At 44.2% G+C, this 17,238-nt stretch overlaps 1 protein-coding gene across 3 annotated transcripts in view; it reads right to left on the bottom strand.

Annotated features, from left to right (window-relative positions):
* The window catches only part of LOC136664072 (coiled-coil domain-containing protein 148-like), a 115,750-nt gene that overhangs the window by 94,810 nt on the left and 3,702 nt on the right, over window positions 1-17,238 (bottom strand). For all 3 annotated transcript variants that reach the window (XM_066641104.1, XM_066641106.1, XM_066641108.1), the window contains exons 3-4: window positions 15,296-15,361; window positions 12,642-12,763 (exon numbers count right to left, since the gene is read on the bottom strand). In XM_066641104.1, the coding sequence (XP_066497201.1) occupies window positions 12,642-12,763; window positions 15,296-15,350 (177 nt within the window). In that variant the 5' untranslated portion in view covers window positions 15,351-15,361. The remainder of the gene's footprint in view (window positions 1-12,641; window positions 12,764-15,295; window positions 15,362-17,238) is intronic.

Below are 17,238 nucleotides of genomic sequence, written 5' to 3'. Positions count from 1 at the left end.
GTAACAAAACATGGAGAGGCAATGATTGGTGTGGATAAGTGCAGGCTTTGATTCAACTCTGATGAAGTTTATTATTTGCACAGTCACTACATTTATAAAAAGCACCTTAAAGTGACAGGCAATTCTATAATTCCTAACACTTACAACGCGAAGTTCCATGTATCACTTCTAGTAAATACTACTTAGTAATGTTCAGTGATTATTTTTGATATATTTTATCCCCATGATGAAGTGGTGCTTTTTATTAATCCTTTGTTCTATTGATTTGTTAAAAATAGATTATGTGTACCTCAGGGGCGGCACGGTGGAGCAGCCGGTAGTGTCTCTGTCACAGCTCCAGGGTCCTAGAGGTTGTGGGTTCGAGTCCCACTCCAGGTGACTGTCTGTGAGGAGTGTGGTGTGTTCTCCCTGTGTCGGCATGGGTTTCCTCCAGGTGACTGTCTGTGAGAAGTGTGGTGTGTTCTCTCCGTGTCTGCATGGCTTTCCTCTGGGTGACTGTCTGTGAGGAGTGTGGTGTGTTCTCCCTGTGTCTGCGTGTGTTTCCTCCGGGTGCTCCGGTTTCCTCCCACGCTCCAAAAACACATACTGGTAGGTGGACTGGAGACTCAAAAGTGTCCGTAGGTGTGAGTGTGTGAGTGAGGGACTGGCGCCCCCTCCAGGGTGTGTTCGCACCTTGCACCTAGTGATTCTGGGTAGGCTCTGGACCCACCACCGCCCTGAACTGGACAAGTGTTACAGACAATGAATGAATGACAAATCCTCCGGTGTCTCTGGTTTTCTCCCACAGACCAAAAACACTGTTTTGTGAGTGAATGAGTGTGTCCAGATATGGATTGGCACTCTGTCCTGGGTGAAACCCTGGTGCCCGATGCAGTCCTCCAGGTGGATGGTCGTTCCTGGTCGAGAGTACTCTGAGCGTTTGGGTGCCGCTTCTCGTCAGTGTGTGTGTGGATTGAATGTTGAGTGTTGATTGTAAAGCGTCCTTGGGTTTCTAGAAAAGCACTATATAAGTGTAACGTTAAATAAAACACATTTAGATGCATATTTGGGGTTCCTCATCCAGGCTGGGGTCTACAAGTCAAAGGCTAAATCGACAGCCAGTCTTTGAAAAGTAATAAAGTGGTGAAACATTAAAAAAAGTTGTATTTTTTATGTAAAATGAGTGAATTATCCTAATTGAACCATTACCTGTTAGAGGTAAGGAACACCACTGCACTTAATATTAATAGAATAATTAGTAATGGAGTTAGTAATGAAATATTCACACTGCTTGTTAGGATTGTTTTGGTTTCAGACATCTTTTGGATAATTAAACACGCACCGGGTCACTATTGCTGTTCCTGACAAATGAACATAACAGGAGGGTTAAATAATTAGGTGAAAGGACAGTCTGTAACTGGACTACAGTCTGTAACTGTAGAATTAAACAGTGCTCCTGTGTGGACAGAGAAAGAGAGAGTTGCTCAGCATCTCTCCAACTGAGCAATTAAGAAGATATCTCTAATTAATCTGCGGTTGTAATTTTTAATGCCATACAGAACAGAACAAAGACTGTGTGTGTGTTTTTGTGTTTTTTGGCGTGTGTGGAGGCTGCTGGCTGCACTCTCTCGTGTGCTAACGGAGAGAGTTTGCTGAGGTCACTGAGTCAGATAATTGTACATATCTGCGTTCAGCAGGCTCCCAATTACAGCATGTGGGAGCAGCCTGTGGGAGAATGAGGACAGGGACAATAAGCTAACGGCTAACAAATCCATCACGCTTCATTTACATTAGCTATACATATTCACCCATTTTTTCAAACCCACTTCAGCACACTGACGGCACTGGGGTTAATGTGTGTTTATAGCCTGTAGTCCTCAGTCTCAGATTGTATGTGCAAGGACCATTTTCCTTATTCCATACTAGACAAAAAGCAAACACTTGTTGCTAAATCTCCTGCTCTAGTTTCCATTTCTGTATTAATTTATAGTCAGTTTTTCCATCATCTTACCCACTGGAAGGCTTGTGGTTGGTTTTTCCCCCCATCAAGAGCTCCAGTCAGATCCTCCAGTGCATTCAAAATCTTCTACATCTTCAGTCTATTAGTGGTCAGGCACCACTGCACTGGAGAAGTTGTGCCTCAATTTTCAGGCCAAAGTATAAGGCAGTGCCAAGAGAAAATAGCATTAACCACGCAGCCTGGCTATTTGCAATAACTCCATCTAGTAAATCATGACTACAACACACCAAAACGCTCATTTCTGCTGCTTTTTAAACTTTCCATGAACAAAGCAGCCCAATGTGAAGTTGAGTTCGAGGTTGTGGTTTTGAATCATCATAATGATATGATGATTATTTGAGGCACTTTCAGCATTATTAAGAACAACTAAAACTACATTGCAAGTTTGAAATTAAATAACGTATAGATAAGATTGAAATGATTATGAATTTTGACGTTTCATGGTTTAGTAAACACTTCAAATTTAATGTGCAAAGGGAGAACACATCACACTCCTCACAGACAGTCACCTGGAGGAAACCCACGCAGACACAGGGAGAACACACCACACTCCTCACAGACAGTCACCTGGAGGAAACCCACGCAGACACAGGGAGAACACACCACACTCCTCACAGACAGTCACCCGGAGGAAACCCACGCAGACACAGAGAGAACACACCACACTCCTCACAGACAGTCACCCGGAGGAAACCCACGCAGACACAGAGAGAACACACCACACTCCCCACAGACAGTCACCCGGAGGAAACCCACGCAGACACAGAGAGAACACACCACACTCCTCACAGACAGTCACCAGAAGCGGGAGTCGAACCCACAACCTCCAGGACCCTGAAGCTGTGACAGAGACACTACCTGCTGCAACACGTTGCCGCCCATAATGTACATTTATTTTTATTTATTTATTTCATTTAATATGTTATACAGTGCCTTTCTAGAAACCCAAGGACGCTTCACAATCAACACAACACTCAATCCACACACACGGGTGAGAAGCATCAGCCAAACAGCGTACAGCGTGCTCTCAACCAGGAACGACCTTCCACCTGGAGGACTGCACCGGGCACTAGGATTTCACCCAGAACAGAGCGCCAGTCACATATACAGACATTTATTCACACACACACACACTCATTCACTCACACCAGGACATTTATTAGAGAAGCCAATTCACTCAACCTCCATCTTTTTAGACTGTGGGAGGAAACCGGAGCCCCTGGAGGAAACCCACGCAGACACAGGGAGAACATGGAACCCCCCCCCCACTCAGATAGGACTTGAACCCAAGATCCTAGCGCTGAGAGGCGAACGTGTTCAGCACTAAGCCACCGTGCCTCACCCTAACCCTAACCCTTTAAATATAACGTGCCAAAGTAATGCTATTCACACTTTGACAGATGGTGTAAATACTATCTGCCAATGAATAATCTAGAGATGGCACAGATCCAATAGTCATTATGAGCAAACCCATAGCAAATAATCTGAATCTGTAACAAATGTAGACTGAATATCTCAGAATAGCTTGTATTTGAAGATAAAGTGAAGTCTGCCAAGTCATATCTTGCTGCTTTGTTCTACATTATGCTACATGTGGATGGTCTTGGATGTTGTGGATGCTGAGCATTAAACACATTTTCAAGTGAATAAAAAGAGTTGCAAAAACTGTAGTTAGTCCTAACACTCCATGATTCAAACGTGTCGATTGATTACACATGAATAATAACGTAGAACAAAATTATGCTGATTCATGTCTAGCCTTGGTGATCTACAAATTGGAGTTAATGCAAAAGATCATGTTATTTTGTATATAACGCTGTGTTTAACTTTTGTTCAAATTATTTTTCCTCACTAGAAAAATAAAGGAAAATACCCAAATACCATTCTCGAAAGAAAAATATTGACAGCTAGCTCTGGCTTCAAGGTCTCCACCATCTGCACTGCGTTGTCAATGATGCTGTACAAGGCAGATGCAACCAGTCAGTATTTGTTTGGGTTTACGCTCAGTTTCAAACTCATTTTGAATGCAGGCGTGTACACTAGAACACAAGAATGTAAAAGGAATTAACAGACAGAGCGTAAGATGACAACTCAAGGCGGCTGTGTGTATAAATGCAAGGTTCCCAACTTGTCTGAATAACAGCACTGAGAAAGTAACCTGTTCCTGTGACTGGAAACCCATGACTGGATGGTGATGTATGACAGCAGTGTGAAGAGTCCTCCTCTCAGTGAAAATTCAGGTTATTACTTTCTCAGGATGGGAGCAGTGCATGAATGGTGAATGACAGAGCTGTAATTTGAACCTGAAAAACAACAATGGGGATCTCAACGGCACTGTTCAGCAATGTTTTTATCTAGTTTCTCATAAAGGAATCAGTATTTAAAACACAAACATGCACACATCAAGAAAGAATTTGGCCACGTTAAGATGCTCTCGTTGCTGACACTAGCAGAGACTGCATAATGTCAAGGCACTGCCAACCACACGGGATGCTCTCTGGAGCAGCCATATATGAGCTACACATCAGCAAGCCCAGTGCCAGGTGTCAGCTAGAGGGATGTAAAGCCACTCAGCATTGGGCTTTTGAGCACTGGAGATGTGTTTGCTTAAATGGTGGTGCAGCATCCAATAGTTTGAGGAGAGGGAGTGAAATCTGAGACCCAGGACTAACCATACAACACCAGTACTTGACCTCTTTAGATATCTCATATCTAAATACAATCAAGATTTCACGCATCTACTGTAACACCATACTCAAAAGGCATATGCTGATATTAGAGAAGTTACTAATACATTTGTTTTCAGGTATAAAACGTTGAATGAGAAGCTGTCTAACCGTTTTTGGACACACAGTACATACAACACTGTAAACCACGAAGCAAGACAACGAGAGAGTGAAGTGGATGTGGATGCCACACATTGCTAGTAATACACTGACTAAAAACCCCATACTTCAGTTCCTGAGTGTGTAACATTAAGTCTGAAATATATTTACTGCACTAAATAATAAAAAATAAAATCAGTTATTAAGGAAACATTCAAAGTTAAAGCGCTGGCATTTCTGAGAGCATTGCTGAAGCCAGTATATTCTCTTTGAGTGGAGATTCATTGGTGTTTCAGCCTGAGATCCCGCCCTCTGTCCAATCACAATACACAAACCCAGTGTTGCCAGGTAAAACACAGTGTACTACAGCCAGGGAAGCGAGCAAGTAAACAGAGATAATGTTAGATTTTACCGGACACAAAAGGCTGGTTAAAAACTTTTATGGCCAGAGACAGAGTAAAACGAGAGGAAATGCTGCTGATGCTTAACAGAGAAGCACGTCATTTCTGAAAATCTGTGACAGTAAAGGTGTGTACGTATGGCTACAAGGTGTAAACTGTTGAGCAGTCTGTGTGTATTCAAATTAATTAAATGAGTATTGAGCACAGATCATTTTTGAAAACTGTGTGCACTGTGTGCTTTGAGGGACAGTAATGTGATGCTCATTTTAAAACACTTGCTGTCTGTATTACAGATCTGTTTAGGAAAAAATGAACTGCTTTCTGTGTCATTACTAAACAACACATGAAATGTCACTGTCTGCCTGCATCTCTTTGTACACATGGTGATTTTAAAGGAGAAGCAAAACTCTTACATTTCAATGGAAGCAAACAGAGGAAGAATTGTTTAAAGTATATTTTTGGACAATTTCAATTGTGCCATTTATGATTTTCAAATGATGTCACAGATGTAGTATCATTGCCATAGTAGATTTCTCCCCATCTGTGTGGATTAATAAGTAAAGAAAAAGATCTACTTTCCCACAAGCTCTTAGTCCTCAATACTAATATTAGGACTAAATAAGAGTCAGTACGCGTTTGGCACGTGTGAATATTAATGCACGATACAGACTCCTGCTAATACTGTTTCAGTAAGTCACTGCCATTGACAAACTCAGCTGATATGTCATTTTTAGATGAGGAGACCTCCCTCTTACTGAAAGACTGCTTAGTCAGTGACACCCTAAGGCTCTTTGTTCTTTAAATGGGTTGCCTCCTGCCTAAGGGCTGAGTGGAGCAATGCACAATTCAAGAGGAGAACAGAGGTTTATTTATCTGACAGAAACAAAATCTTTAATTTCCTGTTCCTGCTTGTAGTTAGAGTCTCGTTTTCAGAATCCAAAATTGTTGCATCACATTAAGCACAGATTTAAGTTTTAAGCACAGAATTCATCAATAAAACATTTGGTATTTAAGAGCAAAGAGAAAAGAGGCAAGTCTAGTAGCCGGACCTCCATTAATCATATAGCTGTGGTCACAGAGGTGTTGGTGGCATTTCAAAAACAGGAAAAGCCCAAAATACACCCCCTTGTCATTGGAAGGTGTGGAGAAGCTGTGGTGCTTCATATCAATGTCTGTGTTTCCATGTGGTGTTTATTCTGTGAGTGTGTTGTACAGAAAATATGGAGCAGGTAATAAATGCAGAAATGAAAAAAGGAGCACAGTGTTTCGTTCTTAAATATAACACTGTCATCCAAACCTAACCCTAACGCAAAAACAAAGACCAAGAACATTTTGTTGTTTTTAGGAATTACAGTTAATTATTTTGGGGCGGCACAGTGGTGCAGCAGGCAGTGTCACAGACACACAGCTAAAGGGACCTGAAGGTTGTGGGTTCGAGTCTCGCTCCGGGTGACTGTCTGTGAGGAGTGTGGTGTGTTCTCCCTGTGTCTGCGTGGGTTTCCTCCGGGTGACTGTCTGTGAGGAGTGTGGTGTGTTCTCTCTGTGTCTGCGTGGGTTTCCTCCGGGTGACTGTCTGTGAGGAGTGTGGTGTGTTCTCTCGGTGTCTGTGTGGGTTTCCTCCGGGAGCTCCAGTTTCCTCCCACGCTCCAAAAACACACGTTGGTAGGTGGATTGGAGACTCAAAAGTGTCTGTAGGTGTGAGTGTGTGTTGCCCTGTGAAGGACTGGTGCCCCCTCCAGGGTGTGTTCCCGCCTTGCACTCAGTGATTCCAGGTAGGCTTCGGACCCACCGCTGCCCTGACTTGGATAAGGGTTACAGACAATGAATGAGTTATTTATTTATTCAGTGAAACAGGTTTCGAGTAAAACATGTAAAGTTTAATGTGGCTGTGTGCAGCTGTATGGAGTTTTATAAACACACTAACTCCACAAAATTACTCCCCACCGCAAAGACCCACACTCAGGTGAAATGAGTCAAATTCAGTAGTCCCTCTCTCTCTGTGAGATATAACACTGTAAATGTTGCAGTGTTCAGAGGCGTCCTGCTGAGCTTGTGAACTAACCAACGCTGAGCCGAGGCTCTGGCCAAACACAGCCCCAGAAACACACACAAACGGAGCGTGTTCCTGTCTTATTTTCTATTATTCAGCCATGGCTCGCGCTGAAGAACCTACTGCTCTTTGGTTTTAGCTGGGAACTGATTTTTCTGGTTCATGAACTAGTTTCTGTTGGTGGAAACACGCCGAATGGCTCCAAATTTAGTTCATGAACTGGAATGGGAAATATGACTGAACTAACTGAACAGTGCCACCTTAAGTTCACTCTGTGAAATACAGCTGAACTCACAGTTTCTACTCATGCATTGTCAATCAGTCAGTCAAAATGCCCCTTTTAGGCCACCCCCAGTAAATGGTTTGTCTTTTAAAGAGGTTTAGGTCTATATAGTTTGTCCACATATTCATCCAGGCCACCAGATGTCAGTCAGTGTAATGAGTTTCATAAACTGGTGTTTAAAACCTAGCTCTCTTTAATCTCTGCATGTTTTTCTCTCCCAACTGCCCCCTTCTTTCAGTCTTCTTTTCTCTTTCAACCACTCTGTCTTACTTTTTCTCAGTTCCTTTGTCTCTATTCTCCCAATCCATCGGACTCTCTCCCACTCTGTTTCCCAATCTCTCAGTCTCCTTATCTGTAACTCTCTAACACACTCTCTCTCTCAAACACAGTCCCAATCTCTCATTAAAATTGGAATCACTTATGAACAGAAAAAGCAAGACAACTATATCATATGTACCAGTAATAAACATGTTATTAAATAATAAAATAAACATTGTAAACATGATAAAATTAGACAGTATGTAGACGAATGCGATCCAGGCAATAAATGTATTCAAACGGAAGGTCTGAGTAATGAAGCAGTGAATAAAGCTTGTATATGCATTGGATCAGAATGTAGTAATAAATACTCTTCTCTTTAATCCCATCCTTAGGCCACTCCAACCCAGGTTTATTCTGCCATGGTTTTGTGTGTACGAAGAAGTGAGAGAGTGTGTCTTGGTGTTGTGTTTTGTGTGGTGTGTGTGTGTGTGTGTGTGTGTGTTATCAGTCCGCTGCAGAGAGCTGGATCTGAGCTCACTGTGGGCAACACGTAATGAGGCTCCAAAACACCAGAGCTCCACTTTACCAATTAAACCCCACAGCTCCACAGAGAGGTGGGGAGTGAGTGAAATAAAGAATGAAAGAAGGAAAGAGAGGAGAAACGATGAGGGGGAGAAAGAGTTAGAGAGTAAAAGAGAGCGCAAAAGTTAAAGAGAATTAGAGAAGGAGAGGAGAAGTAAAGTGGGAGAAAGTGGGAAAGAAGGTCAGAAGGAGAGAGAGAGTTATGTAGAGAAATGAAGAGAAAGAAAGGGCCTGAGAAAAAAAAAAAAAAGAAGAGTTAGCAAGTTAGAATTTAAATTGCTTTTTTTTTTTTATCTCATCTAAATCTTATCTCATTCAAACATTTAAATTAGTTTTTGCAATTGGCTGTTTTTTGGATCCTTAACTCTGTAAAGTTCTGTAAAAAGAGTGTCCTCCCTCCAGCTGTGCTGAGCTGAGAACTGTGACTTCTGGAAGGCGCTACTCTAGATGTTGGGATGATGCTGTGAGGATTTGATTGCATTTAGATAAACAAGTGCTTTACCGATATACATTCATTCATTATCTGTAACTCTTACCCAGTTCAGGGTCGCGGTGGGTCCAGAGCCTACCTGGAATCATTGGGCGCAAGGCGGGAATACACCCTGGAGGGGGCACCAGTCCTTCACAGGGCAACACAGACACACACACACATTCACTCACACACTCACACCTACGGACACTTTTGAGTCGCCAATCCACGTACCAACGTGTGTCTTTGGACTGTGGGAGGAAACCAGAGCACCCGGAGGAAACCCACGCAGACACAGGGAGAACACACCACACTCCTCACAGACAGTCACTCGGAGGAAACCCACGCAGATACAGAGAGAACACACCACACTCCTCACAGACAGTCACCCGGAGCAGGAATCGAACCCACAACCTCCAGGTCCCTGCGCCACCGTGCCACCTCTACCGATATACAGTGTCTATAAAGTGTTGTCAAAGTAAAAACATTTCTACAAAGTATAGTCATTTAAATTAAAATATATACGCTATAAAACGAGTGATTGCATAAATACTCACCCCTTCACGTCGGTATCGAGTAAATGCACCTTCGGCTGCAATCACAGCACTGAGTCTGTGTGGATACGTCTCAATCAGGCTTGCACATCTGGACACTGCAATTTTACCCCTTTCCTCGTTTACGCCTCATGCTCTGTCAGGTTGCGTGGGGATCCGGCGTGAACAGCCCTTTTCAAGTGCAACCACAAATTCTCTATTGAACTGAGGGGTGGGCTTTGACTTGCTCAGTCCAGGACATGCTCCTAGTTTTCTTTAAACCATTTCTGTGAAGCTTCAAGTCATTGTCTTGCTGGAAAATAAACCTAGTTGTAGTTCTCTTACAGACTGATTCAGATTGTCCTCCTATAATATACTCCATTTTACGCTCTACTTTTATGTGCAGTGTTTAGTGTCTGCCAAATACAGCAGCTAATCTGAAGGCAAAAACCTTCATTTAGATCTCATCCAACAACAGAACCTTCTTCCAGTCAACCTCCTGCTTTTGGGAAAAGTGTAGTGGAGATTAAATATGAACTGTCTCCAGCTGCAGCTCTGACTGGTGAAGAAAGGGCAGTAGTTGTGTATGCAAGGTCTTTCCCCATCTCAGTGGAAGCTTTTAACTTAAGTCATGGGTGTCATGGTGGCCTCCCGCAGTAGTCTCCTTGTATGGTCAATCGGTTTGTGAGGACGGCCTGCTCTAGGCAGATACACATGCCACATTCCTTCCATTTTTAGTGATGGTTTTAACTGAACTTAAGGAGACGTGCAGTGAACTGGGAATTATTTGTCTCCGTCCATTGGGTTGTACTTTTCAAAAACTTTTCCCTGAGTTGCGTGGAATGTTCTTTCCTGTTATACTTTTATCAGGAATACACATTAACCAGTGCCTGGACCTCGCAGACACAGGTGTCCTTTTACTGCAATCACTTGAGACACATTCAGTGCACTCAGGTAATCTCAATTTTAATAACTGTGAGACTACAAGCACCAAGTGCCCGGACCCCTGTAAATGGCCACCGAGCTGCACACAGAGGAATTTGTTCTCCACATTTAACCCAATCCGTGCAGTGAAACACACATTTACACACACTAGTGAACACTAGGGGGCGGTGAGCAGTGCCTGGAGCGGTGGGCAGCTCTAGCCACGCCCCCGGGGGGGGCAGTTGTGGGTTAGGTGTCTTGCTCAAAGGCACTTCAGTCATGACCTGCCGGCTCTGGGGATCGAACCAACAACCTCCCGGTTACAGCCCAGTTCCCTCACCTGGATCTACTAAGACAATAAGACCATTCCAAATCATTCTAAATGTACGTACGATCCTCCACATATCCAGAGGATTCTGTTCTGCTGCTCCACAGCCCTGTGATGTGGGGCCTAATACCCTTCTAGCCGACACTTGGAATTTACAGCTGCTGCAGTGTGTCTGATTCTATCTGCAAAGATTTTCTGTGGAGATTTTACAAGCTGTGTGTGCGCAACTTAAAGCCTGATGAGAATAGGTGTTTCATTGCAGTTTACGTGAGAGAAAAGTAAATCTTTTGGATGCTGAGGCGCAGGTTAGTGTTGGGTTAGGTTTAGCACAGAAGGATTTGGTCTTATTCATACAGAGAGACATGGAGATATCCAACAAAGTGTGTGTGTGTGTGTTCTCAGTGAAACTCAACAGGATTCATAAGGTTACACAGTTCATAATTTGACTTCATTTAGAGACTCTTACATCATCCACTTTGATTCTGTGCCCACCACCTCAGCAGCTTTATTGAAAGCCTCCTCCTTGTGTCTGGCCCCTGATTAGGCGCTACATGAAAAGCATTAAATAAATTCAGTAGCAGTGAGTCTTTTTGCATCATAAAATTGACTTGAATTGGAGAAACATTTCAAACTAATTGTCCATTTTCAAGTCCACTCTCACACACATGCCTTCACTGCATTTTTAAAGTGCTCTCTGAATAGTTTCAGACCATGATAGTCCAACCCTCAAACCAAATTATTATCTCAAGGACATTACTCAATTAGCATGCCTCATGAATATTCACAGTTCATCTTCGTAGGTTCGTTCAGTCCCTTGTTGATGGAGCTGATAGTGACCAATTCAGAACGCTATTAGACCACAGCAGGCCCACAAAAAGACCTTGTATTAACGCAAAGTACTAAGTACTGTTCAAATATCTATCGCTGCATTTGCTACGTGCGGCACCGTGGAGCAGCAGGTGGTGTCTCTGTCACAGCTCCAGGGTCCTAGAGGTTGTGGGTTCGAGTCCCGCTCCGGGTGACTGTCTGTGAGGAGTGTGGTGTGTTCTCCCTGTGTCTGCGTGGGTTTCCTCCGTGTGCCTGTCTGTGAGGAGTGTGGTGTGTTCTCCCTGTGTCTGCGTGGGTTTCCTCCGTGTGCCTGTCTGTGAGGAGTGTGGTGTGTTCTCCCTGTGTCTGCGTGGGTTTCCTCCGTGTGCCTGTCTGTGAGGAGTGTGGTGTGTTCTCCCTGTGTCTGCGTGGGTTTCCTCCGTGTGCCTGTCTGTGAGGAGTGTGGTGTGTTCTCCCTGTGTCTGCGTGGGTTTCCTCCGTGTGCCTGTCTGTGAGGAGTGTGGTGTGTTCTCTCTGTGTCTGCGTGGGTTTCCTCCGGGTGACTGTCTGTGAGGAGTGTGGTGTGTTCTCCCTGTGTCTGCGTGGGTTTCCTCCGGGTGCTCCGGTTTCCTCCCACGCTCCAAAAACAGACGTTGGTAGGTGGATTGGAGAGTCAAATGTGTCTGTAGGTCTGAGTGTGTGAGTGAATGTGTGAGTGTGTGTGTGTTGCCCTGTGAAGGACTTGCGCCCAGTGATTGTGTTACAGAAAATGAATGAATGCATTTGCTACATTTCCTAAAGTGGTTATCTGCTCAGTCAAACATTCTTTTTGCTCCACTTCACTACTGTATTCGCATCTTTAGAATACAATGTACGTGTAGATCACAATGAGGTCAGTTACTGATTTTGGAACATTGGTTCTATGTGATAAACACCAATTTAATTCCTCCCAAATGTATTGGAAGGTGCTCCATCACTCCAGAAAACAATGCTCCACTGATCCATGACACATTAGGAAAGATGTACACACATCTATCCCATGCTTGGCATTGAGCATAGTTAGCTTATGATCATTTGCAGTTACTCCAAGTTGTACATGTACTAGTTAATATCGTTAATTATTAATAAGGGTATCTTAGCGTATCTTTGTTTGACTACATGTAATAATTATTTCCCTACCTTGTGCTCAATGTGCTCAGAAGAGAGTCTCTTGGCCTCCAACATGGCCTGAAGCTCGTCGTACCGCACAGGTTTGTATTTGGAGAGGCCCAGTCCATTCTTCATTCTCTGGGTCAGCTTCTCTGGACCGAGTAAAATATACACAGCATTTACACAGTATGCACCTTAACAAAGCCCAAACAAACTGGCCATATCTGAAACAGAACAGAAACTAGTTTAGATGTGAACCCAAAACTAGCCTGTGCACTAGCAATGTAGCCCTCAGCAGGCTTTAATAAAGTGACCAGTGAATACATACCGTTTATAACTGTGGTACAGTATATTGCATCCTGTATTTTGATATAAGGGAACATCTTGCAGTCTAATCACATCCCTATCACCTCAAGAGTGCAGGTTCAATGCTAACTCAGCCGTCCAAGGCTAGCGCTAAAGAGCACAACTTGCCACAATCCTTGGGTAGGTATGGCGCCCCCCTCTCCCTCATCAGTGCCCTAGGTTCTAGCTAGAACAGGGCATCTGTCAGCCGATATGAAATCTCAGGACAGTTGGTGCTCTCTAGCCTGAAAAGAAGTGGCAGACTGGCCTAGCTTCTCATCTTGGAGGAAGCATGTGTTTGGCTACACCATCGCAAGCCTGGTGCCACTGTGTGTGTGTTGAGGGGAGACTTGCTGAAAGGTGAATATGATAGAGACTAATCTTCCACCTCATAAACAGAGTAATAACTGGAAGAAATTAAAAAAATAATAATAATAAATAAATAAATAAATAAAATGGACGTTTTAAAAAAAATTTAACATCTTACAAATTAGGGGTGGGTGATGACGATGTGTTGTCACTTGTCAACAGAAAGTAAACAGAAAGCTATTCCGAGTGCATAGCATCAAGATTTACAGAACACCGAGCGGCTGCATGATTCAGTGCACATTAGAGTTTCAGACTGAACTCCCACACTGCATCGCTGTCGACGCTTTCCTCGGTTATCTGAAGATCGCATGTTTAAAATCTTGACATAGCTGGGAGTCCAAGAGCACATAATTGGACACACTTAATTGGATGAGAGTGATATGTAGGGCATGAAATTTAGAATTTGCTGCACATCTTAGTTTTACCCACAGACTTGACACTACAGTTGGTATAGATTTTCCTGCTTGTCAAAGCCTGAGACGTAATTTCAACAACATAAATATCTTCAGCAGACGCTGTACACAAAAGAGCAGCTCACAGAAGCACAGCACACACTGCGTATAACACCATTGCCGTTATTAGCCCTTCTTTAACTGGAAATAAAACCAACAGCATCTGTGTAGCAGCTAATTAATTTAATGGCGTATCATTAATTAATCAGTGAGAGAAACAAATATAAATGAAAGTGACTCATGACCTAAAGCCACCGCTTTCCTTCAAACGCTTAAATGAACAAAGCTTCTCAGAGTGGGAATGCTGATATAAGATTAGTGTCCTCTCTTATTTATGATCGCTGCACTGGCAGGAATAGAACCTATATCAGCACTCCTACTCGGAGAGGCTTAATACGGGCTCTGATCCAAATAATCAGCTGATTAGTGAGCCTTTTCTAAACTGAACCCTGTGGAAAACTCTGCCAGTTTTTAATTCAAAGTATTAATATATTTGGGACCACAGACATCAACTTGAATACATTTCACTGTAATTTAGGACAAAATACTTTAATAACAGTGCCCACTGGCTTCGATCAGAGTGTGTTTTTAGCTGAACTTGTTTGGTTCTTTACTGAGGAAGAGGACGAAGGTAAAAAAGTCAAGATTATTTCTATGTAATCAACTACGTAACTAATCATTTCTGGCAAGTTATAATTACTAGTGAATGGCCTTTCGTAGCTGGTTAAACCCAGGGTCTCTCAGTAACAGTTGCCATGTTCTGATCCATCTCTCACTAATAGAATAACAAATCTGCTAAGTACAGTGTGTTGCTATTGTTACTGAGAGTGGCACTTTAGCATAAAGATAACACCTTTCAATCTACACTATCAGTGCAGTTTAGAGGAATTTGTTCAGCATGAATTGGCTAGTCACATCTCTAATAAACCCCATTGCAGAACCTCCTCTTGTAAAACTAATCCCAACCAATGATGCTTTAGAACGAGTTGTGCTTTAAAATGCTAAATATCACTGTTAGCAAGTTACGCGCTGCATGCTTTGCCCCCTTTCAGTAATTCCCCCGCAGACCACCACAGAGCAGGCATTGCTTGTGTGGTGGATCATTCTCAGCACTGCAGCGTAAGTGATGAGATGTTCCTGTGTGAGTTTCACTGGTAATAGTGGATCAGACAAAACGGGTAAGTGAAAATAAAATGGACACTAGATAAATATGTCTGGGAGAGAGAGGGATCTCAAGCAGAATGTAGAAAATTCCAGGAGAGGCCTAGTAAATATGGCTTTTGTAATAACGTCACTCTGTCACTCAGCAGCCCCTTTAAACAGACATGCTTTCCACTCTGTGTTACCCATGACAACGGTAGAATAATCACAGCGCTTTCAAAAGGCTCAGCACAGCTGCTTCAGGTCACACATTCACTCAAGAGCGAGCTGGTATGGAATCACCCACACTTCAATATCATTTTCCCTGCTGAAAAGGGAAAGAGTGCGGCCTAAAAGGTGAAGAGAGGTTTGGCTTACCTGTGTCCTCAGCCCGGTGACACACCAGAAATGCACGCAGATCTCTCCCACTCATCTCTCGCTCACCTGTGAACCACCAGCAAAAAGCATTCAAACATGGAACACGAGGGTATAGAGTGAGGGTTTGGTGAAAAGCCACATTTTCCTCCTCCGCTTGAAGCTACGGAGCTAAGAGGCTAACGTAGCTTAGTTACAACATCTACTAAACTGGACAAAAGTATGGAAGAAATCCAGTCTTCAAGATGGCTGCTACTTCTGTTTTTATTGATGCTGCACAATTTACTCCATTTCAAAAATGACACCGTTTGAGTGGTGTGTGTTGTTTCGGCTAAATATGTGAAGTAATGCTACACTGTAGTCTTCAATCGTTTTCTCGTCTTGGTCATTGTCTTGGTCAGGGTCACGTTGGGTTCGGACCCTACCCGGAATCACTGGGCCTCAGGCAGGATCACACCCTGGACAGGGTGCCAGTCCATCACAGGGCAACACACGCTCACTCAGCTTTGGGCATTTTATACTTCGCCAATCCACTTAACAGTGTGTATTTTTGGACTGTGAGAGGAAACCATAGCACCCTGAGGAAACTCACATGGGTGAACACATCACACTCCTTACAGACATGGCCTTTTCCCAACAAAAGAACACTAGCTCTTGTTGGAAACTTGGTGCTATTCAAGGAACTCACCCAGTTTAGTGGAGACGTGTGCACAGCTTGCCGAGTTCTGAGCCATCCTGAGGAGCTTGTAAACAGCGGAGAAAGGTAGCCAATGTGCCTTGTGCTGAACAAAGCCCTCGAAAAAACACAAACTGGACATGTTCCAGTTTTATTTCTATTTGTTTGTTTGTCATGGTGGTGCAGCTGGTAGTGTTACAGTCACACAGCTCCAGGAACCTGGAGGTGGTGGGTTTGAGTCCCGTTACGGGTGACTGTCTGTGAGGAGTGTGGTGTGTTCTCCCTGTGCCTGCGTGGGTTTCCTCCGGGTGACTGTCTGTGAGGAGTGTGGTGTGTTCTCCCTGTGCCTGCGTGGGTTTCCTCCGGGTGACTGTCTGTGAGGAGTGTGGTGTGTTCTCCCTGTGCCTGCGTGGGTTTCCTCCGGGTGACTGTCTGTGAGGAGTGTGGTGTGTTCTCCCTGTGCCTGCGTGGGTTTCCTCCGGGTGACTGTCTGTGAGGAGTGTGGTGTGTTCTCCCTGTGCCTGCGTGGGTTTCCTCCGGGTGACTGTCTGTGAGGAGTGTGGTGTGTTCTCCCTGTGCCTGCGTGGGTTTCCTCCGGGTGACTGTCTGTGAGGAGTGTGGTGTGTTCTCCCTGTGCCTGCGTGGGTTTCCTCCGGGTGACTGTCTGTGAGGAGTGTGGTGTGTTCTCCCTGTGCCTGCGTGGGTTTCCTCCGGGTGACTGTCTGTGAGGAGTGTGGTGTGTTCTCCCTGTGCCTGCGTGGGTTTCCTCCGGGTGACTGTCTGTGAGGAGTGTGGTGTGTTCTCCCTGTGTCTGCGTGGGTTTCCTCCGGGTGACTGTCTGTGAGGAGTGTGGTGTGTTCTCCCTGTGTCTGCGTGAGTTTCCTCCGGGTGACTGTCTGTGAGGAGTGTCGTGTGTTCTCCCTGTGTCTGCGTGAGTTTCCTCTGGGTGACTGTCTGTGAGGAGCGTGGTGTGTTCTGTGTCTGCGTGGGTTTCCTCCAGGCGACTGTCTGTGAGGAGTGTAGTGTGTTCTCCCTGTGTCTGTGTGAGTTTCCTCTGGGTGACTGTCTGTGAGGAGTGTCGTGTGTTCTCCCTGTGTCTGCGTGGGTTTCCTTCGGGTGCTCCGGTTTCCTCCCAAAGTCCAAAAACACACGCTGGTGGGTGGATTGGAGACTCAAAAGTGTCCGTAGATGTGAACGTGTGAGTGAGTGTGTGTTGCCCTGTGAAGGACTGGCGCCCCCTCCAGGGTGTATTACCACCTTGCATCCAATG

This window comes from Hoplias malabaricus, chromosome 12, assembly GCF_029633855.1.
Source record: "Hoplias malabaricus isolate fHopMal1 chromosome 12, fHopMal1.hap1, whole genome shotgun sequence".
Lineage (NCBI taxonomy): Eukaryota > Metazoa > Chordata > Actinopteri > Characiformes > Erythrinidae > Hoplias > Hoplias malabaricus.
Note: the sequence above shows the minus strand (reverse complement) of the source record. Positions and strands in the feature narration are given on the sequence as shown.